General features: G+C 36.3%; 1 protein-coding gene across 2 annotated transcripts in view; it reads right to left on the reverse strand.

The window, feature by feature from the left end:
- Positions 1-10094: 10094 nt before the first annotated feature.
- NFAT5 (nuclear factor of activated T-cells 5, tonicity-responsive) overlaps positions 10095-20250 on the reverse strand; it is a 130838-nt gene continuing 120682 nt past the window's right edge. Inside the window, exons 12-15 of one of the 2 annotated variants that reach the window (XM_012660504.1) lie at positions 16006-16154; positions 12826-15319; positions 11979-12222; positions 10095-11205 (exon numbers count right to left, since the gene is read on the reverse strand). In XM_012660504.1, the coding sequence (XP_012515958.1) occupies positions 11987-12222; positions 12826-15319; positions 16006-16154 (2879 nt within the window). In that variant the 3' untranslated portion in view covers positions 10095-11205; positions 11979-11986. The remainder of the gene's footprint in view (positions 11206-11978; positions 12223-12825; positions 15320-16005; positions 16155-20250) is intronic. The other variant, XM_012660505.1, reaches the window with a different exon arrangement.

Genomic DNA, 20250 nt, shown 5'->3' on the forward strand with positions numbered 1-20250 from the left:
AAAAAAAAAAGAAATCAAGAAAAACAGAAAATGCTGTAAATAAATGCTACGGGAGCAGTGTTTATTCTGATTTATCCAATCAATGGGCCAGGCACTCCTAGGCATTGGGGACACAGCAGTGAACAAAACAAAGTACCTGTCCTGATGGAGTTTGTGTTCTCATGAAGAACAGTAGTCTGGTGATAAATGCCAGGAAGAAGCAGCAGATTCTTCCTCATCTTAGCAAATAGAATCTCTTCTTCCAAAACACCTTTGGATTTGGGGGCCTGACTTAGATCAGGAAAAATCTGCAAAGAGTATTTGGGGCAGGAGTGGGGAGTAGGAAGGGTAAAATCAGAATTTGGCTTCAGACGTGTTATGTTTAAGATGTCTTTTAAGACAGCCAGGTGTCAAGGAGGCAGTTGGATACTAAGAGCCTGGAGTCAAGGGAGAATTTATGGCCACAGATACACATTTGGAAATCTTCAACATATAGATGGTATCTAAAACAATGAGACTGGATGAGATCACATAGGAGTTGAGTTATGATAGAGAAGAGATTTGATGATTGACCTCTGAGGCTCTCCAATGTTAGGTAAAATGAGAGTGAAAAGATGGTGCCAGGGAAAAGGGACAGCTGAGTGTGGTGTCCTGAAAGCCAAGTGAAGAAAATGTTTCAAGGAGAGAGTGATCAAGGGTATCAAATACTGCTGAGAAACGAAGTAAGATGAAGTCTGGGAATTGATCATTGGACTTGGCCATGTGGAGGTCATTCATTGGTGATTTTAACAAGCACTATTTCAGTAGAGTGGTGTGATGAAAGCCTTATTAGAGTGAGTTCAAGAAAGAATGGAAGGAGAAGTACAAATAATGTGCAGGGGGATGTATAATCAAAGAAAATTATTTATGATTTTTTAAGAGATAAGAGACACAACAAATTTATATACCAATGGAAATGATTAAGAGAAAAACTTTTGTTGCTGAGGGGGACATATCTTTGAAAAAGCAAAATGGCTATGGTTTGACTATTTGTCCCCCTCCAAAACTCGTGTTGAAATTTAATCCCCAATGTGGCAATTTTGAGAGGTTAGGCCTTTAAGAGGTGAGTGGATCATGATGGCTGTGTCCTCATGGATTACTGTATTCATGGGTTAATGGGTTAATAGATTAATGAGTTTTATCATGGGAGGAGAACTGATAGCTTCAAAAGAGGAAGAGAGATCAGAGCACCTTAACATGCTCAGCCCCCATTGCCATGTGATAGCCTGCACCACTTCAGGACACTTCAGAGTCCCCACCAAGAAGGTGGCTCTCACCAGATGTGGCCCTTCGACCTGTGACTTCTCAGCCTCTATTACTGTAAGACACAAATTCCTTTTTTAAATAGATTACCCGGTTTCAGATACTCTGTTATAAGCAACAGAAAATAGACTAATACACAAAAGGATATGGGAAGTAGGGCACAAGAGACAGAAAAGCATAGTAGTATTAGGACTAGTAATACTGACACAAGGTAATACTTATGAGGGCACTTCACTGTGTGCCAGGAACTAAGTAATTTTATTATATATGGATTAATGTATTTAACTCTTGTAACAACCCTACAAGGTGGCTTATATTATTGTTTCCACTTTATAGAAAAGGAAATTGAGGAATGGAGGTTACACAGTAGGCAAACTCAAGAGCCCATGCTTTTATATACTATGATACTGCCTCAGTAGAAGCAGAGACAATGGCACCATGAAATAGAACATGAGTAGCAACCCCTTTTTCTGAGAGTAAGACCGTTAGTTAGTGTTGCTGTTGAGAAACTATAGTTGCTTTTTATTTCCAGAGTCCCTATTGTGTCCTAAGCAGGGATAAATGATGTTCCAGTTCTCTTCTATGCTTATATGACTGCTGAGAATCTGTCTGTTCCTTACAAGATGACAGAGTAGGGCTCTTACCAGCTTGCAGTAAAACCGGACAAATACCTCTCTTATTAGGGATACTGTCCAACTGTGTAACTGGAGATTCCATCAGTTTTTCTGGCAGCCCCATCACCATTGTAGTCCTATCTTCGGATGAGTGTTTTGCCCACAGATGCTATTTTTCTGGACCAAAGTATATAACTTGATGTTTATAATAAATACTTATTAAATTTCATTTGGTTATTACTCCTTTTCGGTGCTGTTGAAGTCAATAAATACGAAAAGACAACTTTTAAACATACTGTATTTAGAACAATGGCAGCATTGTTAAACTATACATATGGCCTCTTAAGTGACAACTCATTTAGATGTATACATTTGGATGTGTTAAAAATTGTCATTCCTTCACAGAATCAACACATACTGTCTGTATTTGATAAGAAGGCATAAGCATACTCTCTAAAGCAGTGTCTCTTAAGCCTCAGTTATTTATGTAACATATTTATGATATATATATATATATATAACCTATATTAGCATTTTTTTCTTTTATTTGACTCACTTTTTCCCCCTTAGTCTGGTAGGTGGACGCATTATGTTTTTTCTAATGAACATTAAAACACTTATGCATGTAAGTTTAAAAATAATATTTACAATGTTTATCCATGTATCACCTGAAATCATTCTGAGTACCACTACTGGTTATATGTACGATACTCTGGTAAACACTAACTTAGAGATGTGAAATAACTACCAAAAGAATAAAAAGAGATTGCCTCTGGGTGTGGGACTCAGGGGTGGGGAGACTTGGTTTTCATCAAAAGCACCTCATGTGTATGTATTGCTTTATAAACAAGAAATATTTAAATTAAGTAAAAATAACAAAAATTCTATAACACTAAATCACTTGTACTCTCCCTGGAAAAATGGTAGGCACAAAATAACTACTCAGAAATATTTCTATATTTCATACGTCTTCCCTAATGATTTTATAATTTCAGCCACATACTCATGTTGCTCAAAATTGTCATTCAAGTACATGAATTCATTCACAAAGTTTGAGGAAAAAAGACAGTTACCCACTGCAAAATGAAAACTTTCAATGTTTTATTTTTGACTGCAGCTGTTTACAGAAATATAGTTGCGAGTATACAAATGTTCCAATAGAAGCAAAATATCTTTTTAATATTTAACAAGTTATCACAGATAGCTAAAAACATAGATGCAAATGAAATTCCCCCAGAGAACAAACTGAAAATATCTGGTATCAGTGCTCTGAAATCCCCACTATGAAAGCCATATACACAAAAATGTAACCCTTGTATCATTGCAGGACAATGGAAGAAGGCAGTTCAGTGGTCGATCAGTGTGCTCAAGCAAATAAAATTAAAAATTTAAATGGCAGATTGGTAGCTAAACCACTTGAGAACAGGTTAATGAAATATTTGTAGTATACTTATTAAAAGACTAAGAAAAAGAAGTGAATGAAACTCAAAGTTGCCAAAAATTTAGCAACTACTTGGAGCTTATCCATTAGAAGTAAGGGAACAAAGTGAGCAGATACATTCATTAGATCAAAAGAAATTAGCTCAAGTTCACTGGAATCAGTCTGTAACTATCAAAATCACCAATCACTTCAGTGCAGGACAGTTCTTTCTTGGACACAGAAGTTTGACTCCAAATCCACTCAAACATCTGAGATCGTGTGTGTGTGTGTGTGTGTGTGTGTGTGTGTGTGTTGTCCTGAGGTTCATCAGCTAAAATAATAATAATAAGCAATCCCTACAAAATATTTCCAACCGGGCAAGTGACTTCTGGAAAAGAGAGGAGGGAGGGAGGGAGAGAGAATGTGAGTGAGCAAGCAGGGTGATATGGTTAAACATGTAAGTTTTAAAGGAGAGATCATAAATTGGAGTTGAGCAGAATTGTGGTAGAATGCCTTGGGTACAGGAATATGTGCAATTAAGTGGGGAAGAGGGGAAAAAGAAATTAGAAAGGAGGAATGTAACTACAGCATTTCCCAACAGTTTGCCTATGTATTTGCCAGCACCAAAGTTTTTAGAGTAAGCCACTTAACATTTCCACTGCTAGTATTAAGGAAAGATAGCAGTGGTGATTTTTATAAAGTGAGTATACATTTATTTTTATTCTGAAATGTAAATTTTTCTTTCATAAGTTAACTAATTGATTTGTAAACAATGGGAGGAAGATTAGAACAATAATAGAGGTACTGAATTGCACAGGAGATTAAAGTGAATGAATAAATCTACCTATCTTGTGGTTAGTTTATATTTACCATGATGCATAAAATTGAGAAAGGAGAAATGCCCAAATTATATAATGCATTATCTTGTTTAATATTTATTTTAGTAAATAATTCTTATCTGCAGTATAAGCTCAAGAACAGCTATATCTCTATTGCATTAGTTCTTATACAAAGCAAGCTACTTTTAAAGAAGTTTTGCCTATTAAAAAAAGAAATTAAATAAGGTGCTATGGTGACCTGGCCAGCCGTCTTATTTACTATTTCAGATACAAATATAAATACAAGGAATGATAATTTTGTTCTGAGAGTTGGTCTAGCCAGAGCAAAACTGTGGTCTGCTGGTAAAGTATGAGGCAATGAGAAGAAATCTTGTATTACACTGCCCAAAATGTACCCATTTTATGGATAAACAGGAGACTTTAGCACCCGTCAATTATATTAGCTACTTAAATGTCATGACAATTAAAATAAATATAGAACACTGCACCTATATATTTAAATGTCATTTAATGTAAACTTTTTAGTAAGCGGTAGGAAAATGCCAAACTAAGTTAACTGAATTATCGATAACTAGACTAACTGTATATGTATATAAAATATACTGTATTTCTATAGGGAGTACTGAGAATTATCATTGCCAATAAATCTTTAACCAGGTTAAGCTGAATTTACATAAAGAATAATGTATAACTGTATCTGAGTGGGAAAAAAGAAACCTTTCTAGCTCTCTCTAGATACAGTTTATATCAGTGATTCTTAAACCTTACTGTGCATCAGAATCACCTGGAGGGCTCGTTATAACACGGATTGCTGGGCCCCCACTCCAGAGTTTCTGGTTCAGTATGTGTGGGATGGGGCCCAAGAATTTGTATTTCTGGGCCGGACGTGGTGGCTCAAGCCTGTAATCCTAGCTCTCTGGGAGGCCGAGGCAGGCAGATTGTTTGAGCTCAGGAGTTCGAAACCAGCCTGAGCAAGAGCGAGACCCCATCTCTACTAAAAATAGAAAGAAATTAATTGGACAACTAAAAATATATAGAAAAAATTAGCCGGGCATGGTGGCACATGCCTGTAGTCCCAGCTACTCGGGAGGCTGAGGCAGAAGGATTGCTTGAGCCCAGGAGTTTGAGGTTGCTCTGAGCTAGGCTGACGCCACGGCACTCTAGCCCGGGCAACACAGTGAGACTCTGTCTCAAAAAAAAAAAAAAAAAAAAAAGAATTTGTATTTCTGACTAGTTCCCAGGTGATACTAATGCTAGCTGGTGGACTGAGGATTATACTTTGAGAACCACTGATTTGCAAAAACTACACATATAGAAAATGATATACTGTAATGTTCTTATATACATGAAACAAAATATATAGAAAGAAGGCTGGTTTTAATGAACTCTCAAACACAAATTAGAAGCTGAATACTGTAATGTTTCTAAAATGATTTTAGAAAAGTGTAATCATTTCCCCTTATAGAGTCTTCAGTTCTACTATATGGTCATTTTAGAAAATATCCACATAACTCTTATACTAAGTTGGCTATTAAAAAGAAAATGGGACATAATATTCTAAATAGGTAACATGTATTCATTAAGCAGGAATCATCTCTATACAGCATTCTTGGCTTCTTTGGAATGATTAAAGTGCATAATATCAATAGGGTATTAAGAATATTGCATAAAAAGTTTGCAGTCTTCAGTGCCACTAACAGTCACAAAAATACCTGCATGGGGAAAGTTGCTCTATCCCAAAGGTACTACTATCCTGACCTGTTGCTCATGGCCCCTTCTTCAAGCACCATCATTGTGTTAAGGAGCTGGAATAGAGGCAAAATTAACAAAAACCAGGGCACTAAATCCAACTGTATCTGGCTGAAAGGAATTATTATCTTAAGTCTACAGGGACTCAGATATAACTTCTACCTCATTTCCTTTGACACTTTTTTCCCTAGGCAAATTAACTGAGGTTCTGATAAGTACATTAAAATGAACAACTTTGCCCTGTCTAGTTAAAAAAAATTGACATTACCTGGACTCACTTAAACTATGCTTTAGTAGGAATTTATGTTCATCTAAGATCAGAGAAAATGCTTTAAACACTTCCTTGTTGAAATTTACACACATTTGTGTGCATGAAATCTCAAAGATAGTAAAATTCTCATTAGTATTTAGATAAGACCTATCACTAGTTTGTTGAGATGAAGAAAAATTTAGAACTGGTATAAAGCCTAAATAGTATAATTCTGTAATCTTTTACCCTCCCCAAAGAAACAATTCTAGCAATGCATCCTTCTATTCTTAAGCCAAAGGGACTTATGAAGTTGTTTCTTATGGTGATGAAGAAATGGAGAAAAGAATGGCTAAATGGAAAAAGTGAAAGTTGAGACCTGTTAAAACCATTTGTTTATATGTTTTTGGCAATAATGAAAAATAAAATTATAAGAAGGGAGCACTATTATGGTAAAAAGGCACTTTTCCATAAGCATTTTATCTAAATATAAAATATTAATTTAAAAAACTTCCTGAAAGAGAAAAGTGGAGTAAAAACAGAACTTTATTAGTAAAAGAGGCTAGAATGGCATAAAATTAAATGAGGATTAAAGAAGTAATTAAAACACTGGGACCATCCACAAATGATACTATAGATATTATTCTGATATTTACTACATTATGAACATTATCTCCACAGTATAGTTCTAGCGACACAAACAAGGCAGAGAAAACCTCTTTTTAATACGTGTTACACGATCCTACTAACCCATTTACTAGGGTACTTACTCTGACTTATTTTTCTAATTTATCTCCTGAACTACACAGTCTCTCCATACTGAGTCCCTCCTTATAACCAAAGGCATGCAGAGGAAAGACAGCTGTCTTGGTTAGAGATGAAGCCTATGGTCACAAAGCAGAGTAAAGCTAACAGATCTCATACAATTTTCAATTAATTAAAAAAAACAGGAAATAGATATTAGAACAGAAAATTTCACCAGAAAAATGAAAAATTCTTAGATTACTACTCCAAGTGAAAATTTATAACCGTGTAAAATTTGAGACTTTAATAATTAAATCATTTTATTCTGATCATTATTCGTTGATGTATATAATAGATTTTACTTTTCCAAAACAAGCATTTATAATGGCTTAAATGGTCAAAAAGAATTATTCTCTTAGTTCTGGAGGGACTCAGACACATCTTTCTCATTTCTTTTGACACTATTTTTCCTAGGTAGATTAGCTGAGGTTGTGATGGGCAGGAAATGTACTAGAATGAAATTCCAAACTACATCTCATATGATACTACAAAAAATAAAAAAAAGCATGGATGGATGGATGCAAGGAAGGAAGGAGGGAGGGAAGAAGGAAAAAGAAAGATCTCTCATTAATACTGCTAATATAATAAACAAAGCCCTTTTAAACAACCTATTCTAGGGAGACTGGGTAAAACAGATTTGCATTGGCTAAAAACAGCATGATATTCTAAACATAAAGGTAACACGATAAAGCTCAGAGGTGAAATATGACTTCTAATTATCTTCTCCCATGTTGGTGTGGATATATAATGGAATGACAGTAAGGAATAAAACACACACACACACACACACACACACACACACACACACACACAGCTCCAAGCATTAATGTGAGTTGTTGAAAGCAGGAACAATTGAATGTAACAATATAAAGAAATAAAATGTGGTTCACAGTTTATTTAGGTCCTTCTGCCATAAATAAATTTAATAAATTGTTTCCATGGCCTTTGCTGGCTCACTGAGTCTCTCCTGTATGTAGCTATAACTTGTAAGAGTAACCAGGAAACTGCATTATTAGCACAACTATCAACCACTGAGCTTCAATAAGAAGAAAAATACTCTTTGTAACCAAATCAGAATGTTGTACTTAACATTGACCTTTAGGGGTAAGGAACATTTAACAATGTAAAAAAAAAAATCTATTATTATTGAATAAGAATATGGTAGCATAGCACAGCCCTTGTATAAATAACCACAGAATTTATGAGAATAAAAATTGGGTTTTCTGCCTCCATCCAATCCAACCACTACAGTTCAGGTGTATGTTCTGTTCTAAACTTAGGTATTATAAAACAGAAAATTGGTCCCAGTGACTTGGCATTGCCAATCAGCATTTTACAGTGATAAACCTCTTGCTAAACCACAGAAGTCAGCACACAAGCCAGTCTTCTTGCCACCACTTCACCCATAGTGCAGTATTAACAATTATTCTAATTAGAACCTGGTGAACAAATAGACTTCTTGAGTCTCCTATGATTTTTCTTAGAAAAAAAAATTCAGAAAAAAAGCTTAACATTTTTTAATGTCTATTTTTTCTTTTTATACCTGCTGGGTTTGCTTTGTCTGACATTACAGTCAATCCTGCTCTAGGGTTAGAGTTTATATTTTAAAACTGAAGCACTGGATTGTGTAGCTGATCCTTCTCATAACCTGAACTATATTGGGTAATTTTTCCCGATAGGGGCCGAGGGAGAAGAGATATATTGAGGAAAATACTTTTGGTTCAAAGAATTTATAAAGTAGCTCTGGACATTACAAGATGGGGAAAATGTTATTAAAATTACAAACATGGGGTTTTTTTTAGTGTCTTTATAAATAAAAGGCATAGGATACAGAAAGCCAATTAATAATAACAACAATAAAATATTAAATATATAGTGAGCAAAGACTGAATGGCTCATTCTTGTGAAACACCATTTGACATAACCGCCTCAATGGGTTTCCTTACTTTAACATTTTGCTGAGTGAAAGATCCAGCAAACACACAGTAAGCTGCCTTTAGCCCACTAATAACACCAAGGAACTGCCTGATGGAATGGCCACAGATGAACAGGTCATTTGTTTCAAAAGATACTTAAATACTCAATAAAGACATAACAAACCCCCCCTCACTGTTATCAGACGCCACGTTGTGGTAGAACATCAGACAAACTCACAAATTTACCACAAAAATGTGTGGCAAAAAAGAATAGTTTATATATATGTATATATATAAATTTCTATATTTATGCCAATGTACTCACTCAGTACAAATAGCAAAATAGTATACCATTTCCTAAATACAAAATATAGCTTTCCAAAAAAATGAAACACACATTAGATATAAACCATCCAAAACTTGAACGATTGAAAACTGTATTCAAAATTAAATGACCCAGAGTAGGTCTCTTTCTGAAAAGTTCCCTTCATATCGGCAAGAAGCCTGTACTACTGAAAACGTAATTCAATGCCTCTCAATCAGAGAGAGAAAGAAAGAAAGGGTTGGGGTGGAGGGAAGTATACATGAGAAGAAAGAAAAAAACAAATTAGAAGAGCACATTCAAACAACAAAGACCATCACAAAAAGAAGGAAAAATCTGGCTGTATAAACAAAACCAACACCACAATTCCACACAGTTCAACTAAATGTATAGGATAGAAAAAAAAAATTGAACAGAAAAGTAGCCTTCAACAACAATTAACAGGCTATTTTTTGTACACTTAACAAATAAATGAAACAGACAAGAACACCAAAACATTATATCAACATACTGAAGTCACATACATGTTGGCCTTGTATTGCATTGACAGCTCTCCACATGCCAAAAGGAAAACGAGACATAAGCACATGTCCAGACACAGGTGGTAGTGAGAAGCAGGCATCCCGTGGGTGGCAAGAACACCCAAATTGTATAACTAATGCTACAACTGCAAGTTCTGGAGTGTGTTATTTTGCTCTGTATAGATGTAACACAGTTAATTCTTCATTTTTAAGTCAATCATATGACCCTGTAAAGCCTAAGGCTTGTGGAAACCATCAGGTTAAGTGACCAAGTAAAGCACTGAGGTGACAAGTGAATTTATACTCACTGAAGCTCAGGGAGAAGTGATGTTTCAAGAAATTTTAGTTTGTCTTTTTTTTTTTTTTCCAATTAAAATTTACACTGTTTTCTAATTAGAGGGAAAAATTTGAAGACTTCAGAACAGCACCGTTCATGGGGAAAAAAATACATTGTTTCTCAGGAATCAACTCCCCATAATTCCCAAAAGAGTACTTCCTGTCTTGTGCTGCAGGATTGCTTGGTCACCCTAAAATGGCCTTTTCCTTTAAGTTGCTACAGGGTCACAAAGCCAGTAGTATATTAATACTTGTTTAAAATAAAGTGAAAAAAGAGGTGGAAAGTAATATAGATGCATATAAAAAGGGAATACCAGCCTAAGACTGGGTTAAGAAGAAAACAGACTCAAATCATTCTGTCAGTTTTAAACTACTGTAGGAGGATATCAGAACATAATTCACCATATATTATCCCCTTCATTTTTTTATAGAGCAAGATAAGTATTTTTCTATGCACAGTTATGGCTAAACCCCTTAGTAGAAACACAGAGAATTAACAACTCTCTGAAAAATAAAATCAATAGCATTCCAGCTGTCCCCAGTTTTGTGTGTTGTCTGCCTTTGTGTTAAATCAAGAGTCCTCTTATCTGCATAGAGTTCTTAAGACAGCTTATTTCTCAGAATGTTACCCCTTCAGTTTCTCCATAAAAACTGAAAAAAGATTCCTTCACTTTGGCCAACAGCTGTGCTTTTTTATATTGAAAAAAATCACAGCTATAGTTATTATTGAATTTTGCTTTTTCAAAAGCCATTGCTTGACTAAAACAATGCAGAAGAAAATGAAGAACAAAAGTAAACACAACAAATATTATTTTCTAATAGCAATAATAACTGAGTGGTCCAGCCTTGAAATTAAACTTTACTTTTAAAGAAATCACACCTAGGAAAATAGCAATAATTAATTCTGTCAGCTGGAAACTCAAATTGGTTCTCAGTCATCACTGTTATTAGGAATATAAAATATGAACATATTATCATTGATGGCTAATCACTGCAACAGACAGCATAGATGTGCTCTTTTGCAGCCAGAGTAAAATCTATCCATTTACTCAAATATGGTTTTTCATATTTTGTTTTTAAAGTAACAGTTCAGTAATCCTCATGGAACCATAAGATCTCAGGACATCTTGGAATCAGGATTTTCTTCGTGGAATTTCTAAAAAAAGGAAAAAGTTTAATACAACTCACAAGGGAGGGAAAACATTTATAAAGTTCCTGTCACCCTGAATGATCCTAAAGAAATGTATCATATTTGTTCTTCCATGGACTTTTCTGACTCAATATTTATTTCTTGAAGAAGGGAGAAGTGAGATGTGATCATATCCAATATATAGTACAAAGGAAACACATTCTGCACACTCATCAGATGTTCTGTTAGTCCAAGGCAAAGATGCGTAGAGCCAGAAGGAATGCCCAATATAGGTTATCTTTATAGGTTATGCTTAGGATCAGAAGTGTTTCAGATTTTGGAACATGTGCATATACATAATGAGATATATATGGAAGGGGACCCAAGTCTAAACACAAAATCCATTTATGTTTCAGGTACACCTAAAAAGATATATCACAGCTAAAGGGGGCTAGGAGGGATGCTAAATAAGGAGTTGTACACCTGGGTTTTAACTGTGATCCATCACATGAGGTCAGGTGTGGATTCTTTCACTTTTGGTGTCACGTTGGCACTCAAAAAGTTTCAGATTTTGGAGCATTTCAGATTTTGGATTTTCAAACTAGGGATGCTCACCCTGATTAACAATATGATCATAAGTGATAAAAGTGATCACTCAGAGTAATTTATTCAGAGTAAAAAAGTATCATTTTATGAGGAAGAAATATTTTAAAAGATTAGAAATTAAACTATTACTTAACCAAAATCTTTAAAAAGAATAAAATTTGATGCTGTTCAATAAGAAGCCAAAAAATACTTACATATTCAGTTAAAAGGAACCAGTCAAGTTGTTCCCTTGGTTTTGCAATGAAACAAGCAAATCAATCTTTTCGATGTTCTGGTTGGTATTTATAGAGGATGCCAGTGGAGAATTCTCTGACATTTGCTGAGAAAGAAGTGTTGTCACAGGTGGCTGGCCCTCGTTTTGTGGTTGGCCTGGCTGACTTATGGCCATCAACTGATCTGGCAATGTAGCTGGTCCAGAGGTTAAAAGCTGACTACAATCTGCAAAGACATTGAAAATAGAAGATACCTTACTCATAAAGATTCATGAGAAGATATTTATTAGTTGCTGGGGGAAATTCATTACCGTGTTCACCTAGTGTACTATTAAAAGTGAGATACCTGATAGTCCAAGAAAAAGGTATTCACAGAATGGTTCTGAAATTCATCTTAGGTTTCCTCTTAGTATATAGAAATACATTTTTGCTTAGATATCATTAAGTCCTATATCATTTTCTTGGTATATATATTAAAGATGGGTTTCTACCTCCTTAGAAACTATTTACTTCAATTGGCTGAGATATTATTTGTCATTCTTACTTCATTTCCCTTTCAAGTTTATAGCTTAAAATGGCAAATACACATTTTTATATATTACCATATTCAATTCTCTCACTATCCTTTTCAAGTATGTAATATTATCACCATTTTAGATGTGAAAATTGAGGTCCATGAAAGTCACTTTGTACAAGATCTCATAATCTGTAAGTTGTAGACTTCTAAACTACAATCTGTGCTTTTAAAACGACTGTACTTTGCTTCCTTCTAATAATAATAATTTGACCATTTCAATTAAGTAATGAGAAATTAGAAAGAAGTTCTTACTATTCTGAATGCCAAATAAGAACATTCCTGAAGTCTGCTGAGATGAGCCTGGAGAATTCTGTAGTTGGTTCATTGTGCCTCCTGCAGTGTTGTGAAATAAAGTAGCCTGTGGCTGAGGTGAAGATGTGGCTCCTTGGATTCCAGGCATGTTGTTCTGAGGGGAATAAAGAGGAGACTGTTGCATGTCTTGTTGGTTTATACTGGTCTGCAATGCAGACATGGACGCTGGAGAGAGGAAGAGTGTTACTTGTTGATCTTGAGAACTGGGCGACCCTTGTACCAACTGAATCTGAGGAGAGGTATGGAACAAGGAAGTCTGTGATGATTCAGATTGGGTAGGACCTGGGTTCTGAAGTGAGGAAACTGTGGACTGATTCTGAAATTGCATGGGCTGCTGCTCTTGATTCATTGGGGCCATATTACTTTGTTGGTGAAAAATTGACTGGTTCTGTTGCTCCTGATTAGCCATTGGATTTTGATTTGGGTTGAATATCATGTTTGGTGGTGGTTGTTTCTGAGATGCCATTGTAGCCATGGTATTCTGATTACTGAATAAAATGCTCTGCTGTTGTTGTTGCTGTTGCTGCTGCTGTTGTTGCTGTTGCTGCTGCTCCTGGGATGGCGAGTTACTCTGCATACCAACTATTGAGTGCTGTGACTGGAAAATTGTTCCTTGTTGGTTTTGAGGAATTGGATTAGGTGGAAGGGAGCCCAGGGACACCTGAGGCTGAAATAAACCTTGCTGGGAGGGTTGTGCTTGTTCTTGGGAAAGCATAGGGGTCTGGATATGTGATATTGGAGCTTGCTGCTGGAAAGCAGCTTGTTGTTCAGGGTTTGACGTTGACTGAAGTGAAGAAATTGAGTTCTGTGATGCAAAAAATGAAATCTGTTCTTCTTGGGCCACTGTATTAGTCTGAAGATTATTCATAGGACTCTGGGAAAGAAATATGTTGGTTGGCTGCTGGTCTTGAGGAACTGAAGAGCCCTGTAACACAGCAATAGTACTTTGAGAGTGAAACATTGGAGGCTGCATTTGTTCAGAGGAGGTTGTAGAAGTCTGACTGTGGACAATAGGATTTGGACTATGAAAAATAGAACCTTGCGTTTCCTGGGAAAGGTTCTGAGCATCGGCAATGGGATTTTGAGGATGAAAAAGCTGAGCCTGTGAATGAGAAGACTGCTGCAAAAAATTCCCAGATTGAAGTGACATCATCTCACTACCTTGCTGGAATAAACTGTTGCCTTGTTGCTGGGTACTATTATTCTGAACACTCATCATACTTTTTGTAGATGAAAAAAGGTTAACTTGAGGTTGATTGTCCCCACTATGTTGCATCTGGACCATGGTCTGAAAGACGCTGTTCTGAATCTGTTTTGCTTGTGCTCCAGTTTCTTCTCCATCTCCTGAACTTGATGTCTGAAACATAGTAGTCCCAGGGGTCGCAACCTGCTGTGTGGTGGTTGTAGAAGTTTCATTTCCAGAAACTGCAGGTGGAGAAGGAAACAATTCACACTGCATTTGCATGTCCTCATTGGTAGATAATGCACTCATCATGTGAGAAGTCTGCTGGTAAACTGGTGATTGTTGAAGGTTTCCATTTGCTGAAGCAGATGAAGGGAATAACTCTGACTGAATCTGGGCAGCTGCCTGGCAGATACTCTGCTGCATCTCCATCACCATTGCAGCTGATGATTCCATCACTTGCTGTTGCTGCTGTTGCTGTTGTTGATTAGACAATGTGTTTTCAGTCTGTGGATGAACACTTTCAGCTCTTCCAGGTATTAAATTATCTGGTCTGGTATGGACTGTTGGCTCTGTTGAGGAAAACATTCCAGGGCTTACACTATTTTGAATTTGACTGACTTGTTGAAAAATGTCTGCGCTAAGCTGTTCTTGAACATTTTCATTACCATCTGGAGCAGAAAATAAAACTGAAGATAACTGTTGTTGTGCCTCTAAAACTTGTTGGACCAAGTCAACACTCCCACTGCTGCCACTAGCAGTACTGCCTGTAAAGCTTCCTGCTTGCAACTGCTGAATAGTATTCTGTAGCTGACTCACGCTATTTGGTGATGGAAAAATATTTGATGAAATCTGCTGCTGCAAAGTCTGTGCTTGTTCTTGTAGTGGTGACTGCTGCTGTTGCTGTGACGCCTCAGTCAGTTGTGACAAATTAACCACTGTGCCATCTGACTGTAATACCTCTCTAGATTGAGATTCTCTGGTCTGGAATTGTGTAGCCTGCTGCAGCAGTGCATCGCTGTTGGGCAGTTGACTAGAAGCAGAAACTGCTGGAAAGGTACCAGGCTGTGAGATGTCTTGTGTTTGGATAGTTGTCAGGGTCTCTGGGTTGTACACTTTGGGCTGAATCTGCTGCTGCTTTTCATTTTCAGAAGGTAAGTGGGAAGATGATGGTGATGAAAAAGAACCATTTCCTGCTATGTTAGAGATATTTTCTAATGTTTGCTGAGTTGATCCAACTGCCTTTGTAGTCTAAAAAATAAAAACCCCCAAATAATATGAATATATAAAAACGTTAAATAAGCTCATAAGATACTTCAAAAATTATTATTGTTCTAAAAGTACAAACAGGACCAGCTTTCCACTCTATATTATCATTTAGAGAACGGGGGCAAGACTGTGAGTCTGCGTGATAACAAGATGTATGATCGTCATCAGGATATATCTTTTCAATGTACTATAAGCAAAGACAGTCAAACAAGGAAGTAGAAGAGTAATCAGTTATTGATATGCTTTGGCAAATTAAGGGTAATAAGAACATATTGATTCTATGGTTCTGGAAGAGCAGATATCAAAATAATCTCCATCTGTGGTTTACCATTAACATTATAGGGAGGGAAACAAGTAAAAAAGGGAGGGGGAGTTATGGGAAAAGACTTAGGGGGAAAAGTCTCTAATTCTGAAAATGCTAAAATAGTACTTTCATTAACACCCCACATCCCACAGGTCTAGCAACATATTATGAATAATTCCTCCCTTGTTAAAATGTATATTGGCAGTCACTTTGTGTGCAATTTTGTTGAAGTAGAAAGCATTCACTCTGAAAAGCAAAATTTATTAAGTGTATCCAAAGCATTAAAAAAAGTCAAAGGAATAGGAAAATACAGCAATTTTTGTATGTAAAGTTAAGAGTTGGGACACTAGTCAATATAGCTTACCTTAAAAATAGGGGAAGATCTTTTTTCTGCTGTTACTTCCATTGGAGTAACATCTTCACTCTTAATCATACTGCTTGATATGAGTGGAGTGATCAGGGCATTAGGAAGGATATTTACCTTATCTAAGTTACATCCAGTAGTTTTCATTGCTATACACACAAAAAAGAAAGAAAAGTTTAAAATCACAAAAGTTACCAACTATTTCACTCTATAATTTGTTGACTACAGGCTGTGATTTAAACGTATATTTTTTTTGTAGAGATGTGGTCTCACTATATTGTGCAGCTGGTATTGAACTCCTAGTCTCAAGCAATCCTCCTGCCTTGGCCTCCCAAAGTGCTGGGATTACAGGTGTGAGCCATCATCCTTGGCTCTGAATGTCTATTTTTTGATGCTATGATGGTAACATGAGATACAAAACTGGTGTATCAGTTTTGTATCTGCCACTGCCAGGCTGGGAGCAGTTTTGTATCTGCCACTGCCTGGCTGGGCACAGTGGCTCATGACATGTTAATGCTTAAGTCTGCCATTTTATTATTTGTTTCCTTTTTGTTTCCTCTGCTTCTCTTTTTCTCTCTCTCTCTTTTTTTTTTATCTTCCTGTGGGTTATCTGAACATATTTTAGGATTTACTTATAGTGCTTCTGAGTATACCACTTCATATAGTTTTCTTAGTGGTTGCTCTAGGTATTACAATGTATAGGTAATTTATTGGTATTTATGTTTTACAACTTCATATGAAGCACTGAAATCTTACTTTCATTCAGATCCCTTTACCCTCCTCCACTTTTGTTTTCTTCCCCCTACTTTTATAAGAGTGGTCTCAAGTATTTCCTCTATATTGAGTACTATAATAAGATGTTATAATTTTTGCTTCAACAAAATATGATTTAAGAAACTCATGGGGATTGTCTATTATATTTAATCCCTATTTTTATTCACTCCATTGTTCTTTCCCTTCTGAAAAGGGGAAAGAACTTTTGTTAACATTTTCTTTCTGTTTGAAGAGCTTCTTCTAGATACTTTTTTTTTTTTTTTTTTTGAGACAGAGTCTCACTCTGTTATCCTGGCTAGAGTGAGTGCCGTGGCGTCAGCCTAGCTCACAGCAACCTCAAACTCCTGAGCTCAAGCGATCCTCCTGCCTCAGCCTCCCAAGTAGCTGGGACTATAGGCATGCGCCACCATGCCCGGCTAATTTTTTCTATATATATATATTTTTAGCTGATCAGATAATTTCTTTCTATTTTTAGTAGAGACGGAGTTTCACTCTTGCTCAGGCTGGTCTCGAACTCCTGACCTTGAGCGATCCACCCGCCTCGGCCTCCCAGAGTGCTAGCCACCACGCCTGGCCTAGATACTCTTTTTTTAAAAGTTTTATTTGATTTTTGACTCACATGTAGTATTTATACTTATTACAGGGGAGAACATAATGTTTTGATACATGCATACATTATGTAATAATCAAATCAGGGTAACAAGCATATCCATCACCTTAAAAATTTGTCACTCCTTTGTGGTACAAACATTAAAAATCCTCTCTTCCAGCTATTTTTAAATATACATTATTGTTAACTACAGTCACTCTGCTGTAGCAATACAATTCCAGAACTTATTCCTCCTACCTAACTGTAACATTGTACCTATTGACCAATCTCTCCATCTCCCCCTCCCTAACCTCATTCCCCCAGCCTCTGGTAGCCAATATTCTACTCTCAATTTCTATAAGATCAATTCTTTTAGATTCCACATGAGTGAGATCATGCAGCACTTTGTCTTTCTGTGCCTGGCTTAATTCACTTAACATAATGTCCTCCAGGTTCATCCATGTTGTTGCAAATGATGTGATTTCACTCTTTTTTTATGGCTGAATAGTATTCCATTATATATATTTGCATATTTTCTTTATCTAGTCACCTGTTGATGGACACGTAGGCTGATTCCAGAGCTCGGCTACTGTGAATAGTGCTGCTTTAAACATGGGATGTAGATATCTCTTTGACACACTGATTTCATTTCCTTTGATATATACCCAGATTTTTTGGATAAGATCTCAAAAGCACACACGACAAAAGTAAAAATAGACAAATGGAATTACATCAAATTAAAAAGCTTCTACACAGCAAAGGAAACAATCAACAGAGTCAAAAGCAACCTATAGACTGGGAGAATATATTTGCAAAGTATACATCTTATAAGAGATTAATATCTAAAATATATAAGAAATGCAACTCAATAGTAAGAAAACAAATAACCCAATGAAAAAAATAGGCAAAAGACCTAACAGACTTTTCTCATAAGAAGATATACAAATGGCCAACAGATATGAAAAAGTATGCTGGGCATGGTGGGTCACACCTGTAATCCCAGTGCTTTGGGAGGCTGATGTGGGAGGATCACTTGAGGCCAGGAATTTGAGACTAGCCTGGGCAACATAGTGAGACTCTGTGTCTACAAAAATAAAAAAAATTAGCCAGGTGTGGTAGCATGTGCCTGTAGTCCTGCTACTTGGGAAGTTGAGCCCAGGAGTTCAAGGTTACAATGAGCTATGATAGTGCCACTACACTCCCACCTGGGTGACAGAGCCAGACCTTGTCTCTAGGGGGAAAAAAAAAGCTCAATATCACTAATCACAAGGGAAAAACAAATCAAAACACAATGAGATATTAGTTCATTCCTGTTAGAATGGCTATTATGAAAAAGACAAAAACGTAAGTGTTGGCAAGATTGTGAAGAAAAGGGAACCCTTACACGCTATTAGTGAGAATGTAAATTAGTACAGCTATTATGGAAAACAGTATGGAGATTTCTCAAAAAATTAAAAATGAAACTACCATATGATCCAGCAACCCCACTGCTGGGTATATATCCAAAGGAAATGAAATCAGTATATCGAAGAGACATCTGCACACTCATTGACTGCAGCACTATTCACAATAGCCAAGATATGGAATCAATCTTTTAGATAGTCTTTAAGGGTAGGTCTGCTGGTAACAAATTATTTTCATTTTCTTCACCTGAGAATATCTTTCCTGAAAGATAGTTTTGCCAGATATAGAATTGTGGTTGACAGTTCCTTTCTTTTAATAATTGAAAAATACTGTGCCACTTCCTTTTGGCTTCCATGGTTCTAAATGAGAAATACACTATCATTAGAATTTGTTTTCCCCTATAGGTACTACATCATTTCTCTCTGTGGGCAGATTGCTTTTAGGATTTCTTGTCTTTAGTTTTCTTTTTCTTTTTTTTTTTTTTTTTGAGACATAGTCTCTCTCTGTTGCCCTGGCTAGAGTGAGTGCCGTGGCGTCAGCCTAGCTCACAGCAACCTCAAACTCCTGGGCTCAAGTGATCCTACTGCCTCAGCCTCCCAAGTAGCTGGGACTACAGGCATGTGCCACCATACCCGGCTAATTTTTTCTATATATTTTTAGTTGTCCACATCATTTCTTTTTATTTTTTTTTTTAGTAGAGACGGGGTCTCGCTCTTGCTCAGGCTGGTTTAGTTTTCTTAAGATTAAAATTATGATGTGTCTTGGTATGGATTTCTTTAGGTTTATCCTATTTGTGATTTGCTCACCTTGAATCTGTAGGTTTATGTCTTTCACCAAATTTAGGATTTTTTTGCCATTAATTCTTAAAATAGAGGCATACCTTAGAAATCTTGTGGGTTCAGTTCCAGACCACTGCAATAAATATCGCAATAAAGCGAGTCACATGGATTTTTTGGTTCACAGTGCACATAAAAGTTATGCCAGTATTATATTCATAAAACAATGTATACAACTTAATTAAAAATATTTTATTGCTAAAAAATGCTAACTATCATCTGAGCCTTTGGCAAGTTGAAATCCTTTTACTGCTGGAGGGTCTTGCCTTGACATTGATGGCTGCTGACTGACCAGGATGGTTGTTCAGAAGGCTGGCATGACTGTGGCAATTTCTTAAAATAAGACAACAATAAAGATTGCTGCATTGATCAACTCTTCCCTTTCATGACAGATTTCTCTGTCGCATGTGATGCTGTTTGATAGCATTTACCCACAGAACTTCTTTCAAAATTGGAGTCAGTCTTCTCAAATCCTGCCACTGCTTTATCAACAGAATTTATGTAACATTCTAAATCCTTTGTTGTCATTTCAACAATGTTCATAGCACCTTCACCAGGAATAGATTCCATCTCAAGAAACTACTTTCTTTGCTCATCTATAAGAAGCAATTCCTCATTTATTAAAGTTTTATGGCCGGGCAC

Source organism: Propithecus coquereli, unplaced genomic scaffold, assembly GCF_000956105.1.
Source record: "Propithecus coquereli isolate 6110/MARCELLA unplaced genomic scaffold, Pcoq_1.0 Scaffold67, whole genome shotgun sequence".
NCBI classification, from domain to species: Eukaryota; Metazoa; Chordata; class Mammalia; order Primates; family Indriidae; genus Propithecus; species Propithecus coquereli.